This window comes from Salmo salar, chromosome ssa04 (assembly GCF_905237065.1).
Source record: "Salmo salar chromosome ssa04, Ssal_v3.1, whole genome shotgun sequence".
Taxonomy (NCBI): domain Eukaryota; kingdom Metazoa; phylum Chordata; class Actinopteri; order Salmoniformes; family Salmonidae; genus Salmo; species Salmo salar.
Window position 1 is genome coordinate 57,442,319 of NC_059445.1, and position 23,439 is coordinate 57,465,757.

Sequence of the window (23,439 nt, forward strand, 5' to 3'; positions counted from 1 at the left end):
ATGTTTGGAAGATATATTCATTGAGGGCCGGTGTTGTGCCAAAAATCTCCCCCCTACCAGAATGTATCTCCCCCCTACCAGAGTCCTGGCTCTGGCTGGTCCACTCAAGGACATTCAGAGACTTGTTCCGAAGCCACTCCTGCGTTGTCTTGTCTGTGTGCTTATGGTCATTGTTCTGTTGGAAGGTGAACCTTTACCCCAGTCTGAGGTCCTGAGCGCTCTGGAACAGATTTTCATCAAGGATCTCTCTATACTTTGCTCCGTTCATCTTTGCCTCGATCCTGACTAGTCTCCCAGTCTCTGCCGCTGAAAAACATACCCACAGCATGATGCTGCTACCACCATGCTTTACTGTAGTGATGGTGCCAGGTTTCCTCCAGACGTGAAGCTTGGCATTCAGGCCAAAGACGTCAATCTTGGTTTCATCAGACCAGAGAATGTTGTTTCTCATGGTCTGAGAGGTGCCTTTTGGCAAACTCCAAGCGGTCTGTCCTGTGCCTTTTACTGAGGAGTGGCTTTCGTCTGGCCACTCTACAATAAAGGCCTGATTGGTGGAGTGCTGCAGAGATGGTTGTCCTTCTGGAAGGTTCTCCCATCTCCACAGAGGAACTCTGGAGCTCTGTCAGAGTAAACCATTGGGTTCTTGTGCCTTGACACAATCCTATCACGGAGCAGGGTGTACAGGAAGGGACTGAGGACCCACCCTTGTGGGGCCCCCATGTTGAGGATCAGTTTGGAGACGGTAATGTTGCCAACCTTCGCCACCTGGGGACGGCTCATCAGGAAGTCCAGGACCCAGTCGCATAGGGAGTTCAGTCCCAGGGCTTTGAGCGTTGTGGTGAGCTTAAAGGGCACTATGGTATTGAAGGCCAAGCTGTAGTTGCTGAACAGCATTCTCACATATGCATTCCTCTTGTCCAGATGGGTGAGGTCAGTGTGTAGTGCAATGTTGTCGTCCGTGGATCTGTCAGGGATCTTGCGAATTGAAGATTTGGCAGGTGCACAGTGCACTGTTCGCATGCTGTTATTATTTTGGATAAACGTGTGAAGGTAATCTGCTTTTTAAAGTGATTTATTTGACAATCAGATGAAAACATCATGACTGGTTGTGTTCATGTCATTCAAAGGTAATACAGTTTTACAGTTAAATTACATCTTCACTATAAAAGCCTCAGACCAAATCAAGTCCACCACTATAAAGTAGCCAATGTCATCCTTCTTGATTATATGAGCCCAGTTTATACCTGGTTCTAACATGCGTCCCTTGCCTTGATCTTGTCCACATTCTAACAGCATACTTAATGATTATCGATAAATCAATGACTCATTCTGGCCAGTTCGGTAAACTGTCTCAATGAAAACGCTACATAAATAAGCATTTTCAAAGTTCAGTGATAGGTCACAGAATAATATCCCTGTTGCTGTTGATGATTCAACCCCTGCCTTGCTCAAATCTCTCAAGAGTGATAGTGTCTGAACTGAACCCAGAAAGCGGCCCCCCCCCACGCTCTTTATAGAACTCCTGCCGGACGGATCAAAGCCAGTGTGTCCTGCAGATTTCTCGATTTCACAGACAGCTTGCTCTGGCTACGTGACTTCCTGTCGCTATTTTACACCGGATCGCTTTGATACAGTAGGAAAGCAGTCAAAGCACTGAATGAAATTGGTGCAATCACCGCTTTGTATACCAGCTGTCACAGTTAAACGGCAATGTGAGGCACAAGGTGTGTAGGCCTATGTACTGTATAGCCTCTTGAATCATTGATTGATTGTTGACTTCCTAACTACGTCCAATTGCAGTAACTGTTACATTTAGGTTTCTGTTCCTGATTGATGCGGAGATGAGGTGCTACCTAAAAATCAATGACTGTGTGATGATGATGTAGGTAAAACTTTATTTCACACACAGTACTGTTGAAATTAAATCTCAGGGACTCAAATGGGGGGGTAAAAAACTGTCTGATCTAAAGAAATAATTCAAGCACTCAGGGGGTAACCCATGCAGATTTGTAGGGCAGTGAGCAGACAGGTATATGGTTTGGAGACAAACATAAGGTGAAAGAATGTCCAATTTCCTCCATCTGTTCTCATTGAATGAAAAGTTGTGAGCATATGCATTTCAAATACTCAAATTTGCAAGTTCTGTACGACTCATCAAATAGGAGAAACGGCATTTGGGCATCAAAAGAACAGGACATCCATAGAACACTCATTTCCAAGCATAAATTAGAACTTTATTTTATTATTACAATATTACAAAAAGAGTAGCACAACTCTCACTCTCTCGCCTTTTTATCTGTCGTACAGCCACAGAGTGACATGTAAAAAAAAGACTTATTAAGCCTTCCTCCATTTCACAGCAACAGTAAAGGAAACAAAGACGACCATTTTTTAAACAACAAGAAAATCAAGTATTATAAACGAGTCACAACTGAAGCTTTGAAACTGGGGGAAAAAATGGTTTGTTACAGCCCAGTAACTACACATACAGTGGCTTGCAGAAGTATTCAGACCCCTTGGTCTTCTTCACATTTTGTGTTACAAAGTGGGATTAAAATGGATTTGTCCTGTTTTTTCTTCCAACAATCTACTCAAAATTCTCTGTAGTGCCAAAGTGGGAGAAAAATGAAGCCCCTTTGCTCAGGCAAGCATAAATTAGTTCAGGATAAAAATGTGGCTTAAAAAAATATCACATAATTACATGGACTCACTGTGTGAAATACAAGGGGTTGACATGATTTTTGAATGACTAACCCTTCCACTTTCCCTCATACATACAGTGCCTTTAGAAAGTAATCAGACCCCTTGACTTTTTCCACATTTATTACAAATAAAAAACAGAAATACCTTATTTACATAAGTATTCAGACCTTTTGCTGTGAGCTCTGGTGCATCCTGTTTCCATTGATTATCCTTGAGATGTTTCTACAACTTGATTAGAGTCCACCTGGGGTAAATTCAAATGATTGGAAAGGCACACATCTGCCTATATAAAGGTCCCAGAGTTGACAGTGCAAAAATCAAGCCATCAGGTCGAAGGAATTGTCCGTAGAGTTCCGAGACAGGATTGTACCGAGGCACAGATCTGAGGAAGAGTACCAAAAAATGTCTGCAGCATTGAAGGTCCCTCAAGAACACAGCGGCCTCCACCATTCTTAAAATGGAAGAAATTTGGAACCACCAAGACCATTCCTAGAGCTGGCCGCACGGCCAAACTTAGCAATCGGGGGAGAAGGGCTTTGGTCAGGGAGGTGACCAAGAACCCGATGGTCACTCTGACAGAGCTAGAGTTCCTCTGTGGAGATGGGAGAACCTTCCAGAAGGACAAACATCTCTGCAGCACTCCACCAATCAGGCCTTTATGGTAGAGTGGCCAGACGGAAGTCGTTCCTCAGTAAAAGGCACGTGACAGCCCACTTGGAGTTTGCCAAAAGGCACCTAGAGGACTCTCAGACCATTAGAAACAAGATTCTCTGGTCTGATGAAACCAAGATTGAACTTTTTGGCCTGAATGCCAAGTGTCACGTCGAAGAAACCTGGCAACATCCCTACGGTGAGGCATGGTGGTGGCAGCATCATGCTGTGGGGATGTTTTTCAGTGGCCCAGTCAGAGCTCGGATTTGAACATCTCTGTAGAGATCTGAAAATAGCTGTGCAGCAACGCTCCCCATCCAACCTGAGAGGATCTGCAGAGAAGAATGGGAGAAACTCCCCAAATACAGGTGTGCCAAGCTTGTAGCGTCATATCCAAGAAGACTCGATGCTGTAATCACTGCCAAAGGTGCTTCAACAAAGTACTGAGTAAAGGGTCTGAATACTTACGTAAATGTGATATCCGTTTTTTTTTTTTTTAAATAAATTAGCAAACATTTCTAAAAACCCTGTTTTTGCTTTGTCATTATGGGGTTGTGTGTGTAAATTGATGAGGTGGAAAACATTTGTTTTGATCAATTTTAGAAGGCTGTAATGTAACAAAATGTGGAAAAAAATCAAGGGTTCTGAATATTTTTTGAAGGCACTGTATATCTACCTATAAAAGGTCCCTCAGTCATGTATTGAATTTCAAGCACAGATTCAACTAAAAAGAGCAGGGAGCTTTTCGATAGCCTTAAAACAAGGACAGTAATTGGTAGATGGGTAACAATAACAAATCAGACATTGAATATCTCGTTAAGCATGGTAAAGTTAATAATTATGGATTATAGATTAAACCACCCAGACACATCAAAGATACAGTGAACCTTTAAACTGAGCTGCAGGACAGGAATGAAACTGCTCAGGGATGTTACCATGAGGCCATTAGTGATTTTAAAACAGTTCGATGGCTGTGATGGGAGAAAACTGAGGATGGATCAAAAACTTTGTAGTGATGCCACAATGACTTAAATGACAGAGTGAAAAGAATACAACTATACTGAATAAAAATATTGCAAAACATTCATCTTGTGTGCAACAAGGCAAAGCAATAAAGCTGAAGAAAAAAAAACAACAGTAAAGAATATACTTTTTGGCCTAAATGCAAAGTCTTATGTTTTGAGCACATCGCTGAGTAACTGCCTCCTTATTTTCAAGCATGGTGGTGGCTGCATCATGGTATGGGTATAGTTGACATCAGCGAATACTGGGGAGTTTTTCAGGATGAAAAGAAATGGGATGGAGCCAAGCACAGGCAAGATCCTGGAGGAAAACCTGCTTCAGTCTACTTTACACCAGATACTGGCAGAGGAATTCACCTTTAAGCAGGACAATAACTTATAACAATAGGCCAAATGTACACTTGAGTTGTTTATCAAGACGACAGAGAATGTTCCTGAGTGGGCAAGTTACAGTTTTGACTTAAATATGCCTGAAAATCTATGAAAAAGACTTGAAAATTGCTGTCTAGCCATGACAGAGCTTGAAGAATTATGAAAAGAATAATGGGCTAAGTAAGCAATAAGGCCCGAGGGGGTTTGGTATATGGTCAATATACCACGGCTAAGGGCTGTTCTCAACCACGACGCAACGCGGAGCGCCTGGATACAGCCGTTAGCCGTGGTATATTGGCAATATACCACAAAACCCCAAGGTGCCTTATTGCCATTATAAACTGGTTACCAGCGTAATTAGACCAGTAAAAAAAAATTGGGGTCATACCCGTGGTATACAGTGTGATATACCGCAGCTTTCAGACAATCATCATTCAGGGCTCTAACCACCAGTTTATAATATTGCACAATATAGGTGTAAAGCTCAGAGACCTACCCCAGAAGACTCTCAGCTGTAATCGCTGCGAAGGAGTTTCTAAAATGTACTGACTCAGGTAGATGAATACTTATGCAACGACTATATTTTAGTCATTTCATTTCTATTAATCTTAAACTTTGACAGAGTATTTTGCATAGAATGTTTACAAAAATGTACAATTGAATCCATTTTAATCCCACTTTGTAACACAATCAAATTTGAAGAAATCCAAGGAGAATGAATACTTTTGCAAGGCACTGTAGGATTAAAATATAATTACAAAATATAACTCAATTTCTTGTTTTCGTAATAAAATAAGAATCTAAGGAATTGCCTTTCCTATTCAACAAAAACTCCCATTAAAATAAAAGGCAAATTAACAAACAGAAATTGCGGGTCCTCTGTATGTATCCTTGCAATCGTCATTCTCATAATCATCATTTTGGGTTTCCGTTATAACCATGCTTGTTTTCAAAGGAAAGTCCAAGGACCAAATACTTAAGGCTTTTTAAGGGCTGTTAGGGAAGGAGGTGAACAGAAAGTGGAGGTCAGTGTGTCTACCACTCTCACGTACAGACACACACTCACATCTGCATACATACAAAACGCACATGCACACACGTCTATACTCAACCTGCATTAGCAGGCATCATTCACACACAATCATTACACTTTAAAAAGTTACAGTAGTATAGTAGGTAAGCCAGTGTAAAATAAAATAAACAATGCATTTGCTGTTTCACTTAAGTTAAAGTCAATTTCCTTTAACCTCCAAGTGATCTTGCAAGTGATCAATTTGGTCTTTTCAGCAGACTTCATACCAGAATCAGTAGCAACTAAGTTACCTTTAGTGATTAAAGACAAAATACACTCAGGATCAAAAACTCTGATTTGGTTCATAGTTAGTTTCTAAAATAACATCACATTAGTAACAATGATATTTATTTCACTCCAGTAAAAAGGTTTAGTCCTGCTAACTAGCCCACTGCCTTCACTAAACAACTGCCAAACAGAACATCGCATTTCAACAATTCAAGTAGTTGTTTTCAGGTTCACGAAAAATGATAGAAAACATAAGATTACATCTTTTAAAATAGGTTTTCCTTGTCAATTATGTGACTTTGGCCATTTAAGGCTTCAGACAGAATGAACAGATTTCATTTATTTTTTCACTCCATTAAAATAAAAATATATTAATCCACAATCATGTTGCCAATCTCAATTGGCATTGGTGACAAATGGTTTGTAACAGACACCTGAATTCATTGCAGCATTTTGAGCAAGAGAGCGTTGGTCAGCTCCCCCAGTCAGTCCCCACGTATGTTGCTCCCTGCTGGATCTAGATGTCTACACTGTCTATACAGTATATATCTATACTCTGTACAAACATCAACCTGATTAGATTAGATACTTTGATGATAGCGAGGAATCAACCTTGATCAGTGACCTGATTCAGAAAACGGTCCTATTTCACAAATAAATACATTTCTAAAGAAAGAAAAAGCCTCTTTGTACATGTGTCTCCGTCTGTCCTTTGTAGTGTCCAGTGACTGATAGTTTCAGTTTCACACCGAACCATTCATTATCTCGTCTGCAAGGTGATTTCAAGAGGTTTTTAATCTTGACGTCACTACGAGTTTCAGAAGTAAACGCAAAAAGGGAACATTAGCCACTTGTCCAAAAAAACGAATCGCAGCGGAGAAATCCCCACAAGACTCAGTAAAAACAAACGAATGAATGTTTTTTCTTTCCTCCATGAAGCGTCAGTGAGTTTTCATCCATCCTCTGCAGAAATTGAAGGAAGGACAGATCTGAAGTAAAAATAACTCTGTATCCTTAGATCCAGGCACACTGATAGACAGGAAGGATGGAAAAAAGGTAGGGAATGATGACAATTACATACATAAGAAACGCTCCCTAGAGGGTGCCTAGTGAAAGCACTCATTTACAAAATCAATTGATCACTTGCAAGATAGACTCCAAGAAAAAGAAAAACCAACACTGCTCTTTATTATATATTAATTTGTCCTCTTTTTAATGTTAGCGGAAATTTTTACTTAATTTATTAATTTAATTACATTTCCTATTTTTCCTTTAAGACTAAAAGAAGGTTTTTGTTTTCGATAACTGCTGTGTAGACAAGACCAGCCGTAGCTTATCTTATCTGTACCCTGGGTGCTGGATGTGAGCGGTTCTGCCGTCCCCGGGGCCAACCTCGGGCCCCACCCTGTTCATGGGAGGCCTGTGCATCTTTCCCATCAGCCCCAGATTGTGATCTCGGAAGCAGGGCGTCTGGAAGTCCCCGCCCAAGTAATCTGCCGTTTGCACCAGACTAGTCTGGCCGGAGGAGGAGGAGCTCGCCCCCGGCCTGTAATGGCCTCCCCCAGGGGGCCCACCGCAGTCTAGGGTGGTGGTGCCCACTGGGGGCCCACCATGGAATGGCATGGCCAGGTCCTGAGACCCGGAGCTGTCGCTGTTGGGCGTTGGCAGGATACTGCTGTTCCACACAGCGTGTTGTTGGAAATAGTGGCCACCACTGGTGTAGTGGGCCAGTGGACCCCCAGGCATGCCATTGTTGTTGTTGTTGTTGACGGGGGGAGAGGGGGTGGGCTTCTCTATAGGAGGCTTCAGGCTGTATGGCTGGCCCACACACAGCTCTGGGGGGTAGCCCATGTGAGAGGGGTGCTTGCAGGGGTGGCCCCCACCATCCTGCTGCATGTGCTGTAGATGAGCCAACTGCTGCTGGTTCCAGCGCATCTGCTGTTGGTGATTATGTTGTTGTTGTTGATGCTGTTGTTGATGCTGTTGGTGCTGCTGCTGTTTGATATCATTGTGGTAAACAGGCATCATGTTAGAGGCAGCCATGTTGTTTTGGGGGTGAGAGGGAGCAGCAGCCTTGTTTGCGGGACACATGATGCAGTTGGGGTGTGTGGGCAGCCCGGGGGGACAGACGTTGGGGTGTGGGTGGCTGTGCATGGACAACCTGGAGCTGGCGTTGATGAGGAGGTTGCGGCTGATGGGGCTGGGGTTGGCGATCTGGCCCTCGCACATGGAGGTGGCTCCAGCCCCCTGGGCCCGGGCTTGGCAGAACTGGTTGATCTGGTGCACGATGCTGCTCAGGTCTGGCTGGCGGCCCTGGTTCAGGCCGGCGGCCATGGACAGAGGAATTGTTGAGGTAGAGACGGTCACGTTAGGCGGCGCGTCGGCGTCTGGCAGCTTCCGGCCCCCCTGAAGGCCGGGAGGAGGCTGCCCCTGCTGCTGAAGGTTCTGTTGCTGTTGGAGCAGGAGGGTGGGGCCAGAGGGAGGCTGGGGGTGGCCCAGGGCTGGGGGGTGGGACAGAGTCTGGGGCCTGGGCAGACTCTGCTCGGGGTGCTGCTGGGGCATGGAGGGTGGGTGTCTGAGGACCTGGCACTGACCCTGCTGCTGGGGGTGAGTCTGTTGTAGAGTCTGAGGGTGAGTCTGGCTCCCAGGGTGAGGGTTCAGGCTCTGCCGGGACATGCCCTGGCCTTGGGCAGGAGGGTGGTGGAGGTTTAAAGTGCTGGCCGAGGCGGCTGCTGCTGCGTATGGCCCTCCGGGGCCAGGGGGGTGCATGATGACCTCGGAGGGGTGCAGGCGTACCCGGCTGCCATCAAAGTCTTTGAGGATGCCCTTGATGACGGGCATCTTGATGATGGCAAGGAGGCCGGCCTTGGCGCTGGCCTGAGAGGGGGGGTAGGGGCTGTAGCGCTGGCCTGAGGTATCCAGCCCGTTGACTGTGCGGCGCACGTGGTTCCTCTGGGGGACCTTGACGCTGTTGGGGAAGATCTTAATGGTCAGGGGGTTGTTGGCAACCTTCTTAGCATAAGCATCCAATTCTGCAGGGGTTGGATATTGAGCGGATCTCATCCTCTGTGTAGTGTCCCCTGGGGTGACAGAGACAGAGAGAGTGGGGTGGAGGGGAGAAGGTGAGGGGGGGGAAGGACAAAGAGAAAGAGGGGAAGCGAGAGAGAAACATGTTAACGCAGGTAAAAAGCAAAAGGACATGTTTCCCATCAGAAGAGCAGATGTGTGATAATCTGAACTGAGGTTCTAAGGTTCTCTTCTGAGTAGAACAGAACCTGACTGACTTCAACAACATTATCACATTCCTAATCTCAGCGCTTCACCTAACATGAAAAACAGCACAGTGCTCTCATTTCATATCTCACGGGGACACAAGCCGAGTCCCAAATGGCATCTTATTCCCTTTATAGTGCAGTCTAAAGGGAATAAGGTGCCATTTTGGATGCATACAGAGAGTTCTTGCCTGGATTCCCCTGCAAGCAACACATTCTGAAGTGCCATAGTAGGGGTTAAGGGCTGTCAGTCATTCAGACAGTAACAGTGAGGTCAATAGCTTCCGGCCACAATGGAGCCATACTCAAACGTTTGCTTAGACCCAAGGTTTATAACTGAGTCTAAAATGGCTAGCTGCTAGCTTTTCTCATAGCATAGTGGCTAATTGTGCCAGGTTGGCCTGAGGACGACCAGCTGAGTACATAATTACATCTGGTAACAGATTCCATATAGGCCAATTAAAATTGTTGATGTAGTTGGACTTGATCCAACACTTTTTCACAAAAGCGTCCTTACCAGAAGTCCACCGGCACCTTCTGATAATCAAAATAACTATCACAAGTTGTAACATGACTGCACAAACAGCTCACAGTGTAGAGCGCTGAGTTCTTGACAACTGCTGCAACTTCCTGTGTAGGTTCGAATCCCCCACGGGATAATTCTTTTTCTTCCTTTGAAATGTAGAATTACATTTATTCAACACGTTGAAAATGAAGGAGGCAGAGTGGTAGAGGCAGAGAGAGAGTGGCGCAGCTCCATGACAGCAGACAGTAATCACACAGCATCTCTGTGATCTCCGGAACACCACTGAGCCCTCTGACAGTCATTTGTTACAGCTGTTAAGCACCTCACTGGCTATATTTAACAATGCCCCAGTGTGTGTGCCGATGCTGTAGTGTGTGTGTGTGAGAGAGACTGATAAGGTGTGTCTTGTGTGTGTGTTTAGCATGTGTTAATGTGATTGCGTGTTTTAGTCTTGCACGGTCACTCAATGAGACCCATTTTCTTCCCCAACTATAGAAGTCAGTAATAATGTTATATTAGAGAAAGGGACCTGCCTCCAGCCATTGTGATCTGGACTGAGGAGAGGCTCTGTATCTGCAGCCTCACCAAGCATCCCCTCTCCAGGCTGAGCCCTGGGCCTCACAGCCTCCTGGCCCAGCCAGCCTGACCTAAACATACACACAGGTTGCATCCTAAATTGCACCCTATTCCCTATATAGTGCACTACTTAGAATTATTGAATAGAAAAACAAAATATATCTCATACAACATTCTTCTATTAAATACGCGGGTAAAAAAAAAAAAAAGAAGGTAGTGTTTATTGGAGGGTGGCTAGTTCTGTCCTTCACTGGAATGCTAACAGGTTCCTTTTTAGCAGACACATCTCCTAATGTCTTTCGTCTAGCTGAAAGTCTCTTTCCATCTTCCTCTCCTCTGCTCAGCCTCACAGGCAGCATGCAGAGTGAGTGGGCTAGGCACCAGTGGCACAAGGCAGAGAGCTGAGCTGTGAGGACAGGCATTGGCACGGCGGTGGCACAAGGAAGTCATGCCAACGGACTAATTCATCCTCTATTAGTGAGCAGGAAACAAAGGGTGTCAATGAGAGGGGCCGGGGTGGCATTGGCGGGTGTGGTGGGGGGTGACTAACTGCTCATTAATGCAGGGGTCTGGGCCAGGCGTTTGAGCTCAACACTCTCAATCACTGGCTGCTTAATTCCTTCTTCTGACTTAATGCCTGGGTAAGCAAACAGAGCACAGACACAACCGCAACGCCTGCCCAGCCAGCCAGTCACACCTTTGTAACTTTTGTTGCAGAGATTACTAATGACCTCCATGAGCCATCTCTCCATTCAATGACAGGAAGATCAAATCAAGTTAGCTAAACTGTACAATACTGTGTGTGCACTGTGCATGTGGCTACGGGCACATCTGTGTGACCTCCAGCTGAACAGATCCTTGGAGAGATGGATAGGAAAACTACTGAACGCTCAGTAAGACACACACAGGTTCTTATTCAAACTACAGTTTTCACCGAAACAACATTTAAACAGTAGGGAGGCCAAAGGCTCACGCTGTTTTAAATGAAAAATGTATCACACAGTAGCAGGATATTGAATCAGACATCAGAGCCATACAGCAATGACAATTAAGGCTTCTTCGTCCCTTTTTTCAATGTTACACTGCTCTCTCTGAGTGTTCCATAATGATAAGACAAGAGACTTAATTTAAACAGCAAGAGACTCGTTATGCTGACAGAGCGAACGTAGTCGCCATCTACTTCAGATCTCAGTATCTTCCCATGCAGCCCCTTCGGTAAAGTAGTTACTGAGAGAGTAAAATGTTTCTGCCTGCTCCATTTGCTGTACTTCTCTCTTATCTCTACATGCTTCCTTCTCTTCTCTGTTCTGTAGAAGACCCGGGTGGCCATTTCCACTTTCCAGGCATTTGAGCTCTGACTCAGTCTGACGAAAAGCTGTTTCTGTGTGTTCCAGTATGTACTTGACCCACTCCTCTCATCTGCTCAGACAGCCCTTAACATTTCACAGGTATTGTGTGTGTGTGTGTTCTCATCTATTTAACATCTGTCCTCAGTCTCTCTCCCCCAATGATAAATAAATGCTGCCCTGGCCTGGACTCTTAATGGCAACCTGCTAGCTCGTAACTTTAAACGACTCTCCCTTGTACACAAACGCACAGAGGAAAAGGACGGGAGGGGAAAGAGATGCTAATGAGGAAGAGGCAGACACTGCAGTGGAAACGTATAGGACAGATCCACCATAGACTAGTAACTTAGGTAAACGTATAGGACAGATCCACTATAGGCTAGTAACTTAGGTAAACGTATAGGACAGATCCACCATAGGCTAGTAACTTAGGTAAACGTATAGGACAGATCCACCATAGGCTAGTAACTTAGGTAAACGTATAGGACAGATCCACCATAGGCTAGTAACTTAGGTAAACGTATAGGACAGATCCACCATAGGCTAGTAACTTAGGTAAACGTATAGGACAGATCCACCATAGGCTAGTAACTTAGGTAAACGTATAGGACAGATCCACCATAGGCTAGTAACTTAGGTAAACGTATAGGACAGATCCACCATAGGCTAGTAACTTAGGTAAACGTATAGGACAGATCCACCATAGGCTAGTAACTTAGGTAAACGTATAGGACAGATCCACCATAGGCTAGTAACTTAGGTAAACGTATAGGACAGATCCACCATAGGCTAGTAACTTAGGTAAACGTATAGGACAGATCCACCATAGGCTAGTAACTTAGGTAAACGTATAGGACAGATCCACCATAGGCTAGTAACTTAGGTAAACGTATAGGACAGATCCACTATAGGCTAGTAACTTAGGTAAACGTATAGGACAGATCCACCATAGGCTAGTAACTTAGGTAAACGTATAGGACAGATCCACCATAGGCTAGTAACTTAGGTAAACGTATAGGACAGATCCACCATAGGCTAGTAACTTAGGTAAACGTATAGGACAGATCCACTCTAGGCTAGTAACTTAAGTAAACGTATAGGACAGATCCACTATAGGCTAGTAACTTAGGTAAACGTATAGTACAGATCCACTATAGGCTAGTAACTTAGGTAAACGTATAGGACAGATCCACTATAGGCTAGTAACTTAGGTAAACGTATAGGACAGATCCACCATAGGCTAGTAACTTAGGTAAACGTATAGGACAGATCCACCATAGGCTAGTAACTTAGGTAAACGTATAGGACAGATCCACCATAGGCTAGTAACTTAGGTAAACGTATAGGACAGATCCACCATAGGCTAGTAACTTAGGTAAACGTATAGGACAGATCCACCATAGGCTAGTAACTTAGGTAAACGTATAGGACAGATCCACCATAGGCTAGTAACTTAGGTAAACGTATAGGACAGTGGACACTAGCTGATTCTACTGTACTTAGCATGGTGCATGGGAACACGAATTAGAGCTAACCGTGGAATATACAGTGCATTCGGAAAGTATTCAGACCCCTTCCCCTTTTGTTACGTTACAACCTTATTCTAAAATTGATTAAATAAAAACATGTCCTCAATCTACACATAATACTGCATAATGACAAAGCAAAAACAGGTTTAGACATTTTTGCAAATGTATTAAAAATTAAAAACAGAAATACCTTATTTACATAAGTATTCCGACCCTTTGCTATGAGACTCAAAATTGAGCTCAGGTGCATCCTGTTTCCATTGATCATCCTTGAGATGTTTCTACAACCTGTGGTAAATTCAATTCATTGGACATGATTTGGAAAGGCACACACCCGTCTATATAAAGGTCCCACAGTTGACAGTGCATATCAGAGCAAAAACCAAGCTATGAGGTTGAAGGAATTGTCCGTAGAACTCTGAGACAGGATTGTGTCGAGGCACAGATCTGGGGAAGGGTGGCAAAAAAAAAATCTGCAGCATTGAAGGTCCAAGAACACAGTGGTCTCCATCATTCTTAAACTGAAGTAGTTTGGAACCACCAAGACTCTTCCTAGAGCTGGCCTCCTGGCCAAAATGAGTAATCGGGGGAGAGGAACAGTTACAGTTCCTCTGTGGAGAAGAACCTTCCAGAAGGACAACCATCTCTGCAGCACTCCACCAATCAGGCCTTTATGGTAGAGTGGCTGGACAGAAGCCACTCCTCAGTAAAAGGCACATGACAGGCACTTGGAGTTTGCCAAAAGGCACCTAAAGTACTCTCAGACCATGAGAAACAAGATTCTCTGGTCTGATGAAACCATGATTGAAGTCTTTAGCCTGAATGCCAAATGTCACGTCAGGAGGAAACATGGCACAATCCTACTATGAAGCATGGTGGTGGCAGCATCATGCTGTGGGGATGTTTTTCAGCGGCAGGGAGTGGGAGACTAGACAGGATTAAGGGAAAGATGAACGGAGCAAAGTACAGAGAGATCCCTGACGAAAGCCTGCTCCAGAGCGCTCAGGACCTGACTGGGGAGAAGGTTCAACTTCCAACAGGACAACGACCCTAAGCACACAGCCAAGACAACGCAGGAGTGGCTTCAGGACAAGCCTCTGAATGTCCTTGAGTGGCCCAGCCAGAGCACAGACTTGAACCCGACCGAACATCTCTGGAGAGACCTGAAAATAGCTGTGCAGTGACGCTCCCCATACAAACTGACAGAACTTGGGAGGATCTGCAGAGAAGAATGGGAGAAACTGCCCAAATACAGGTGTGCCAAGCTTGTAGCGTCATACCCAATAAGACTCGAGGCTGTAATCACTGCCAAAGGTGCTTCAATAAAGTACTGAGTGAAGGGTCTGAATACTTATGCAAATGTTATATTTCAGTTTGTTATTTTTAATACATTTGCAAAAAAAAATGTTTTGCTTTGTCACTATGGGGTATTGTGTGTAGACTGATGTGAAAAAAACTATTTCATCCATTTTAGAATAAGGCTGTAACTTAACAAAATGTGGAAAAAGTCAAGGCGTTTGAATACTTTCCGAATGCACTGTACATTAGAGCATTTTGTTTTATTTTTAAAACCAACATTTTGCTTACGATGACCATAATCCATTACGTGCCTACTTGTCCGGTTTGTGTGTTTCTTTTATGCCTGCCATGTTAGGTTAGTGTGGGGAAGACATGGAGGGGACAGAAGAATGTGTGATCAAGAGGGATAAGAGGGCAGTTGCTTCGTGAGTTCTCTACTTGAAAATACATGATCTAAGTGATTGATAGTTGGTATTCAGCAGTAATAAAAGTATGCCTTATTTACTTTAAAGAACTATTAAAATAGTGATTTTGTCAGAAAGAATAGGCAGTAGCTCTAGAGATGAGATGACTTGAAATGAAATAATAAAGTAATCAAATAAAAATGGAATTTGTTAAATTAAAGTAATGTGAATAAATGATGGCCAGTCACTACCATCGTGGGACTTTTACTGAATTGTTTTATTGTGTCGTTACAGCATTTTGCCCACATAATCCATAGTGCATTAAATGTTTAAAAAAATTATCGAAACCAAAATCTGTGAAGGAAAAAAATATAGAATCGAACCGAAACCAAACAGACCTCAAGAAGCACTAATCGCTCAGCATTATATAGCAACAATATCATTTAGGGTTAGCAATCTAGCTAATGTGTTTTGAGTTCCCACTTCCTCATGTGGGGAATTATGTAACATATAGCGTAAGCCAATATGCACAAAAATGCATCAATATACAGGCAAATTCATTTCTAAAGACTAAAATAAATCTGCCCATTCTGGATACAATTTTGACATTCTGCAAATCAAAATATCCATCATGCAGTCCCTGAACATGTCAGATGAAATAGCAAACTTATTTAATGTCTTACTTGGCACAATAGCAACACCCACCCGTAACACACGCTCCAGCAGGTATATTTCACTGGTCATCCCCAAAGCCAACACCTCCTTTGGCCGCCTATCCTTCCAGTTCTCTGCTGCCAATGACTGGAACGAATTGCAAAAATCAGTAAAGCTGGAGACATATCTCCCTCTCTAACTTTAAGCATCAGCTGTCAGAGCAGCTTACCGATCACTGTACATAGCCAATCTGTAAATCTGTATATTGTTATTTATCTTCTTGCCCTTTTGCACCCCAGTATCTCTACTTGCACATCAATCACGCCAGTGTTAATGCTAAATTGTAATTATTTTGCCTCTATGGCCTATTTATTGCCTTACCTCCCTACTCTTCTACATTTGCACACACTGTATATATATTTTTCTATAGTGTTATTGACTGTACGTTTGTTTATGTGTAACTCTGTTGTTTTTGTCGCACTGCTTTGCTTTATCTTGGCCAGGTCGCAGTTGTAAATGAGGACTTGTTCTCAACTGGCCTACCTGGTTAAATAAAAAGGTGAATTAAAATAAAATAAATAAAAACTGAAAAAGTCAGTCTAGAGCCCTGCCACTATTTGAAAGTAACTGTGCATAATGTGACAAATAAAATGTCTCTTTAGAGCAAAATGGGTCAATTTATGATACAACTTTTTGTTCATACTGCCCTGCTCTACTCCTTAGTTCCTTTCAATAAGAATTTCTCAAGATACTGAATACATATTCCCCTTACCACTGATGACACTCCTCACCTTTGGGGTAAAAAATAACAGTCCCAAGTCCAACATGTTTCTTCAGTGTCACACTTAACATAAAAAATTATGTCAGAGAGAAAATGTGTTCTGTGGCATGTAGATAGCAGGCCATCAATCTCCAGGCTACATCACTAAAGAAGCCTTGTTAGACCCCGTGGCTCCGCGTGACCAACCAGGACCCCGTGGCTTCGCGGGACCCTGTGGCTCCGAGTGACCAACCAGGGCCGTGGCTCTGTGTGACCAACCAGGGCGGTGTAGACAGGACCCTGTCGCTCTGAGGTCAGCCAGGGCCCTGTGTGACCAACCAGGGCCCTGTGGCTCTGTGTGACCAACCAGGGAGCTGTAGACAGGACGCTGTGGCTCTGTGACACCAACCAGGACGCTGTGGCTCTGTGTGACCAACCAGGGAGCTGTCGACAGGACCCTGTGGCTCTGTGTGACCAACCAGGGCGCTGTAGACAGGACCCTATGGCTCTGCGAGACCAACCAGGACCCTGTGGCTCTGTGTGACCAACCAGGACCCTGTGGCTCTGTGTGACCAACCAGGACCCTGCAGACAAGACCCTGTGGCTCCGTGACCAACGAGGGCCCTGTAGACAGGACCCTGTGGCTCTGCGTGACCAACCAGGGCACTGTAGACAGGACCCTGTGGCTCTGTGTGACCAACCAGGACCCTGTGGCTCTGTGTGACCAACCAGGGCACTGTGGCTCTGTGTGACCAACCAGGGCGCTATAGACAGGACCCTTTGGCTCTGTGTGACAGTCCCTATTCTATGGGACAGATGCCTTAAGGCATCAGCATGCATCAGTACCAAACGAGTGTGTTCGCCTACTCCCTTAAAAGATGTTCACTTGAAAAACTAATACAAAGCCACAATAGTACTGTTTGTCCATTTTGAGATGCCGTAGCCAGTATACACCTACGCAAAATAGTCAGATTAATTCTAGGATAACTCAAGAAATATGTCATTAACTGATGTTTTTGCAGAGATCTTAGATGAAAAATTGCGTGACTAAGATGTTTGGTGCAGAAGTGCTCAATGAACAATTGTGCATGAAAACAAGTCGTCTCTCATTGAATGACAGACTTTATTGAAGAATTCCCTACTGTTGACCAATCCCGGCGAAGGGGGGTAGACTTCGTCTCCAGACTTTGGCTCGTCTCAAGAAAATGTTTTTGTGTGCCCAGACAGCCAAAAAAAACCTTACCCAAGTCCCAAACGAACAACAACGTCACACAATGTCGTCATAATATATGCACAAACTGTTTCGGTTGGGAATCATGTGGACGCCTTTAAACACACAAACAGCTCTGGATTCCAGATATCGTCATGGGAGCAGCTCCATAGGGAGCTCTGACATGGGAAAGAGGCAGAAGAACAGGGGAGAACACATATTTATCAGTTGTTGTTTGAAAGGGGTGGTCTGAAGAAAGAATAAAACCCTTTTGAAATATCTCAGTTGGATTTTGATGTAACAACGCCTTCCTTATTATCAAGTCTAGCAGATGAAGAGGGGGATTCTTATGTGAGAAGATAATGAACAAGAACTAGTTTAGTTTAGTGAGAAAGAGAACAATTCCACATCCACATTTCCTTCAGAATAGCTCCAATCAACAAAATGGATCACACCAGACTATCAGGGAGAAAAACAAATCCAACTTTAATTTTCAGCCCTTCTGCGCGTCACAGAACACAGCAGCAGTGGAGCAGGTGACAGACATAAGAAACCCCACTCAGATTTACTTAATTTTTTTGAATTTTCGGAGTGGACCTTTTCAGAACCGTTCCACTGTACTCTGTCACATGCCTTCCTGCCAGAGTAGAGGGAACAAAATAACATGGCGGACGTTGGCACTTAGTGAGACACCCCCTCGCTCGGCACTGCTGTGCTCTTGGGGGTAGGCTGATTACAGTGATTCTTCCAATTAGTCTTGATGAGCCATAGTGACGGAGCAAGACAGACAGCGTTTTATAACACACAAAACTGCTGCAGAACTAGGTCAGACTGGGGCTGAGAGAGAAAGAGATTCCTCTAAGTACGAGGGGACATTCTCTAGAAATGTCTGTGCCTCAGGGAGATGTGTGAATCTAAATGAAGCTGGTCTGTTGGGGTGGTTATACCCGGGCTGGGTGGGTCTGATCAATAAAGTACATGACTGATTCAGAGGGGCTGGGTTAAATGTGGAAGACACATTTCAGTTGAATGCATTTAGTTAAACAACTAACTAGGTATCCCCTTCCCTTTATGATGTCATCTACGAGGTCCTGGATAGGAGATTTGAGAAGCTTTCTACAGAACTTTGCACCAGTTCTGAGGAACCAAAAAGACTGGGAAAGACATGCATGTGTGTCTATTGTTCAACACAACATGTGTGTCCTGTTACTCATTTTAGGTTGTACATGTTGGGCACTGTAACCGTTATTTTATAGTAAACCATAGGAATCTATGAAGTGAATCCAATAACGGCAAACACCGAAACGATTTACAACTATTGACTGACACCTAATAATCCATATGGTGTATGTGTATATGAGAGGTATGTCACATGTCCAGCGCCTCACCCCAGGGGAAGTGGGGGAGAGAGGGAGGGGTGGGGTTTTGTGGTGTCACATGTGGAGACAGGTGAGACTGTGTGAGAGAAGGGCATGTTGTTCACACACAAACATCCTGCTCAATGTGCTGGTGGCTGGCTGTTGACTGGCTGCCTGGTCCGCCTCGTTTCTCATCCTAACGAGATTGACTTCCTTATTATCACCGAAACGCATCCCTGTGGGAGACAGGTCTTTAGGGGGAGGACAGGGAGGAAGGGGGCGAGAGAGGGAGGAAGGGGGGCGAGACAGGGAGGAAGGGGGGCGAGACAGGGAGGAAGGGGGGCGAGCGCACAACGTTCTCTAGCAAGTTATTAGTACAGTCTCATCCCCTGACTTCTCCCTGAATTGTGATCTATTGTATTGGAGCACAACACTTTCTTTCTTTCTCGGTCGCCTCTTTTGGTTTTGACACAAGGCTGTTACAGAGAACCAGGTCAGCAACCAGCAGCTCTGTTCATCTGATGTGGGGTGGGTGGGCAGAAGGATTTTAGCAACCTGGGGTGTGTGTGTGTGTATAGGAGAGTAGAGTACAGACACTTACATTTCTGAAGTCCAGTGTTCATCTGCGTGTGTGAGAGAAGCTGGAGGGAGAGGTCACCTGGCCCTGGCAGGCAGGCCAGCATTTCACACAGACACTAATGCAACATGGGACACTGGGTCCTCCTCACACTACAGGGGGAGAGAGAGGGGAGGTCAGAACTCAGACATAACTGCCGGTCCACATATGCTACATGGAGAAAATACAGTAATAGTATAGAGCAGCACAGGGATGGCTAATATAACCCTCAGTTGTGAATCACTTCAATTATAACATCAAACAGCTAGCGGTAAAACATGGGGAAAATTCTGTCGATATGCATAGGCAGGTTGAAAATTACTCTTTCACAGTCACACACACCCCCCCCCCCCTTGTGTTGGTAAGGTGGTACGACCCTGCAGCTACCTGTGCATTGCCTCTACAAGACCTTAGCAGGAGGAATTAATTACCCTTATATGAATGAGTGTGTGTGTGTGTGTGTGTGTGTTTCACTCCACTCAAAGAAGCCACTCCAGAGAGCAGTAGCAGAAACATGGCAGTAAGTACCACATCAATCCAACGGTCCCCAACCAGGCCCCAGGAGGCTAGCGCTACAACGTAGCGTACATTTAGCGGTACATTTAGGGGACGTCAAACACAGTAATAGAGACCAAACCGTATGAAAAATAAAAACAACAAGGTACTTTAAATAGTGAGAAGCTGTGTGTGAGAGAGGTTGCCACCGAGTAACAATCAGAGGTAACAGCAGCAGCAGAGAGAGAACAGCTTTAATTGCAGTCTGCTTCACTTACAGTATTCAAAACACCACAGATGCTTGCTTAATCAGCACGGAAGGTCAGTCAGGGAGTAAATTAAGTCGACAGAGTGCGTTGCCCCGTGCCCTTCTCCTTTGCTGCCGCGTGGCATCAGAACAAACACCGGAGCACAGACAAAAACCACACACACACCGCGTTGTTATGAGGGAGGCAATTACCCACCAACAACCTTGGCACGGCCGTCTGCCGCAGGGTGGCGGCTTAAAAGCGCCTGTCCCCCGTAGAGGGGGGAGAGAGAGGAGGGGGTGAGATGAACTCTTTAAAAACACAGGCGCTGAAAAAGGTCAGGATGACAGCTCTTTTAAATCCTCCCAGCGAGGGGAAAGAAAACAAGCCTTAATGAAGCTGGCAGTTACACAGAGAGAGATACCCGAGACGGAGCTGTCTGTGCTGCACCTTGGGGTCTGGGTGGGGAGGTATGGGGTCGGAGGGGGGCTGGAAGTGACAGGGAGGGTGGCTGGGCGGGGGTGGCATGGGGAGGACAGTTGGGGCCTGTGGAAGGGTGGCTATGGGAGGAATGATGGGGGGAGTGGGCGGTAGGAGTGCTCTCTCTCTTACTAGCACACAGATCTAAGGATTTGTTGCCATTTCGTTCTGTGCGGCCAGGGTGATGCGGCGGATTTCAGTGCCGGTCTTAAAGCCGCAAGGGAGATTCAGTTTTTTCTCTCTCAATTCATCTTAGTGCCAATGTTTCTCAACAAGGATAACAAGAATGTTTTCAAGAACACAAAGGCATTGGGGTGGAGGTAGTCAAACTCACATCAAATGCAGACATGTAGAATATAGATAGACGAGGAAGAGAGGGTTACCAGTCAAAGCAAGATCCCAATTTTCGATTGGTTTGTTTTATACACACCCAGAGGCATCTACCACACACACAATCATCCTCCCCCACAGCGCCCCTGAATGTCAGAAAACTGGGGAGCGCAGCAGCAAAGGTCAGCCTACGGTAATGCTCCAGCTGACACTCTGCTTTAGAGTCGTAGAGAGACTACAGCAAGAGATGATGAAACCAGACAGACGGGGCCCTGGCCTGACAGCCACCCAGTCACTATGATACATCCACTTCAAATACACATCAGACAGAAAATAAAATACAGGCTCTTTCAACAATACAAACACTCAGACAGTGCAGTAAGACTCTCTCTAGCACAGCTATGAAACATCAGATGCTGCAGCAGTGCTGTGTGTGTGGCTTCTGCTACTCCAACCGATTCCTAATTGCCCACAGGGTAAAACCCAGGTGGGTTAGATTGGTATGATGTGGACTTTACTCTGCAGTGACCCAGGCAGGCACCTGTACATCCAGTTGATTGCAATCCTTACTCGTCTTGCGTGTGAAGTATGGTTGTGGAGTCATGGCTCAGCCAGTGGAGTTAAGCCAGGTGTCTAACACTGACTGACCCAGACACCCCTTGTGCTTTCATCATGGCATTAGGGACCCCTTGACGACGCAGCAAGTGACTCTTCAGTCTCCACCACAACTCATATACATCTATAATAATCTCCTAATCATTGGGTGAGCCTCTTTTTATAAGAGTAAAGTGATTAGAGATAATGCCGTATTTGAAAACTGATGCATGCACATTCACACTTACAACTTCAAGGCTTGTGTCATGTGTCAAATTGCTCCATTAAAAGCTAACTTTCCTCCATTTCTCAGGGGCAGAACAACTCTCCCATCTGTGGAGAAAAAACAGTGAGGGTGGAAGAGGAGAGGGCCATTTATAAAATGACACCAGCCAGCTATAAATCATGCCTCTGATTGCTTTGGTCAATACCTCCCCACGTCAGGGCAATCTCCCTTGGTTACACATTCAGGAGGAAGAGTAGGAAATGTACTATAGGGCAAATTTCTGAGAAAAACAACCCAATGCTTTAGGGGCTGAAAAAGACCGGGGTTCAGCTGTAGTGTAGCCTAAGGAAGGGGACAACTAGTGCATGCAAGTGTGTGTATGTGTGAGTGTGAGGTGTGTGAGTATGAGGCGTGTGAGGTGTGTGAGTATGAGGCGTGTGAGGCGTGTGAGTATGAGGCGTGTGTGGCGTGCAGTATGAGGCGTGTGAGTATGAGGCGTGTGAGGCGTGCAGCGTGAGTATGAGGCGTGTTGAGCGGCGTGCGAGTATGAGGCGTGTGAGTATGAGGCGTGTGAGGCGTGTGAGTATGAGGCGTGTGAGTATGAGGCGTGTGAGGCGTGCAAAGTATGAGGCGTGTGAGTATGAGGCGTGAGGCGTGTGAGTATGAGGCGTGTGAGGCGTGTGCGTATGAGGCGTGTGCGTATGAGGCGTGTGCGTATGAGGCGTGTGCGTATGAGGCGTGCGCGTATGAGGCGTGTGAGGCGTGCGAGTATGAGGCGTGTGAGGCGTGCGAGTATGAGGCGTGTGAGGCGTGCGAGTATGAGGCGTGTGAGGCGTGCGAGTATGAGGAGTGTGAGGTGTGTGAGTATGAGGCGTGAGGTGTGTGAGGCGTGTGTGGTGTGTAAGTATGAGGCGTGCGAGTATGAGGCGTGCGAGTATGAGGCGTGCGAGTATGAGGCGTGTGAGTATGAGGCGTGTGAGGCATGTGCGTATGAGGCGTGTGAGTATGAGGCGTGTGAGGTGTGTGAGTATGAGGCGTGTGAGGTGTGTGCGTATGAGGCGTGTGAGGCGTGTGAGTATGAGGCGTGTGAGTATGAGGCGTGTGAGGCGTGCGAGTATGAGGCGTGCGAGTATGAGGCGTGCGAGTATGAGGCGTGTGAGTATAAGGCGTGTGAGTATGAGGCGTGTGAGTATGAGGCATGTGAGGCGTGTGAGTATGAGGCATGTGAGGCGTGTGAGTATGAGGCGTGTGAGTATGAGGCGTGTGAGTATAAGGCGTGTGTGGCGTGTGAGTATGAGGCGTGTGTGGCGTGTGAGTATGAGGCGTGTGAGGCGTGTGAGTATGAGGCGTGCGAGTATGGGGCGTGTGAGGCGTGTGAGTATGAGGCGTGTGAGGCGTGAGAGTATGAGGAGAGTATGTGGAGAAAAAACAGTGAGGGTGGAAGAGGAGAGGGCCATTTATAAAATGA

General features: G+C 45.4%; 2 protein-coding genes across 3 annotated transcripts in view; one reads left to right on the plus strand and one right to left on the minus strand.

Annotated features, from left to right (window-relative positions):
- Window positions 1–3,854: 3,854 nt before the first annotated feature.
- fam222ba (family with sequence similarity 222 member Ba) overlaps window positions 3,855–23,439 on the minus strand; it is a 64,306-nt gene continuing 44,721 nt past the window's right edge. For both annotated transcript variants that reach the window (XM_014197271.2, XM_014197270.2), the window contains exons 2-3: window positions 19,584–19,711; window positions 3,855–9,128 (exon numbers count right to left, since the gene is read on the minus strand). In XM_014197271.2, coding sequence (XP_014052746.2) covers window positions 7,387–9,128; window positions 19,584–19,665 — 1,824 coding nt within the window. In that variant the 5' untranslated portion in view covers window positions 19,666–19,711 and the 3' untranslated portion in view covers window positions 3,855–7,386. The remainder of the gene's footprint in view (window positions 9,129–19,583; window positions 19,712–23,439) is intronic.
- LOC123742356 (keratin-associated protein 10-2-like) lies at window positions 22,351–23,371 on the plus strand. The gene is made up of 3 exons (XM_045716256.1): window positions 22,351–22,484; window positions 22,596–22,827; window positions 22,877–23,371. Exons 1-3 carry the CDS (start codon window positions 22,351–22,353, stop codon window positions 23,369–23,371), a joined length of 861 nt encoding a protein of 286 aa, XP_045572212.1.

Excerpts from the sequence above, each read along its gene's own strand:
- LOC123742356 (XM_045716256.1), top strand. The coding sequence starts at position 22,351 with ATGTGTGAGTGTGAGGTGTGTGAGTATGAGGCGTGTGAGGTGTGTGAG. Across the intron at positions 22,485-22,595 it reads AGGCGTGTGAGGCGTGCAGC|TATGAGGCGTGTGAGTATGA; the intron begins GTGAGTATGAGG and ends AGGCGTGCAAAG. Across the intron at positions 22,828-22,876 it reads GCGAGTATGAGGAGTGTGAG|TATGAGGCGTGCGAGTATGA; the intron begins GTGTGTGAGTAT and ends GTGGTGTGTAAG.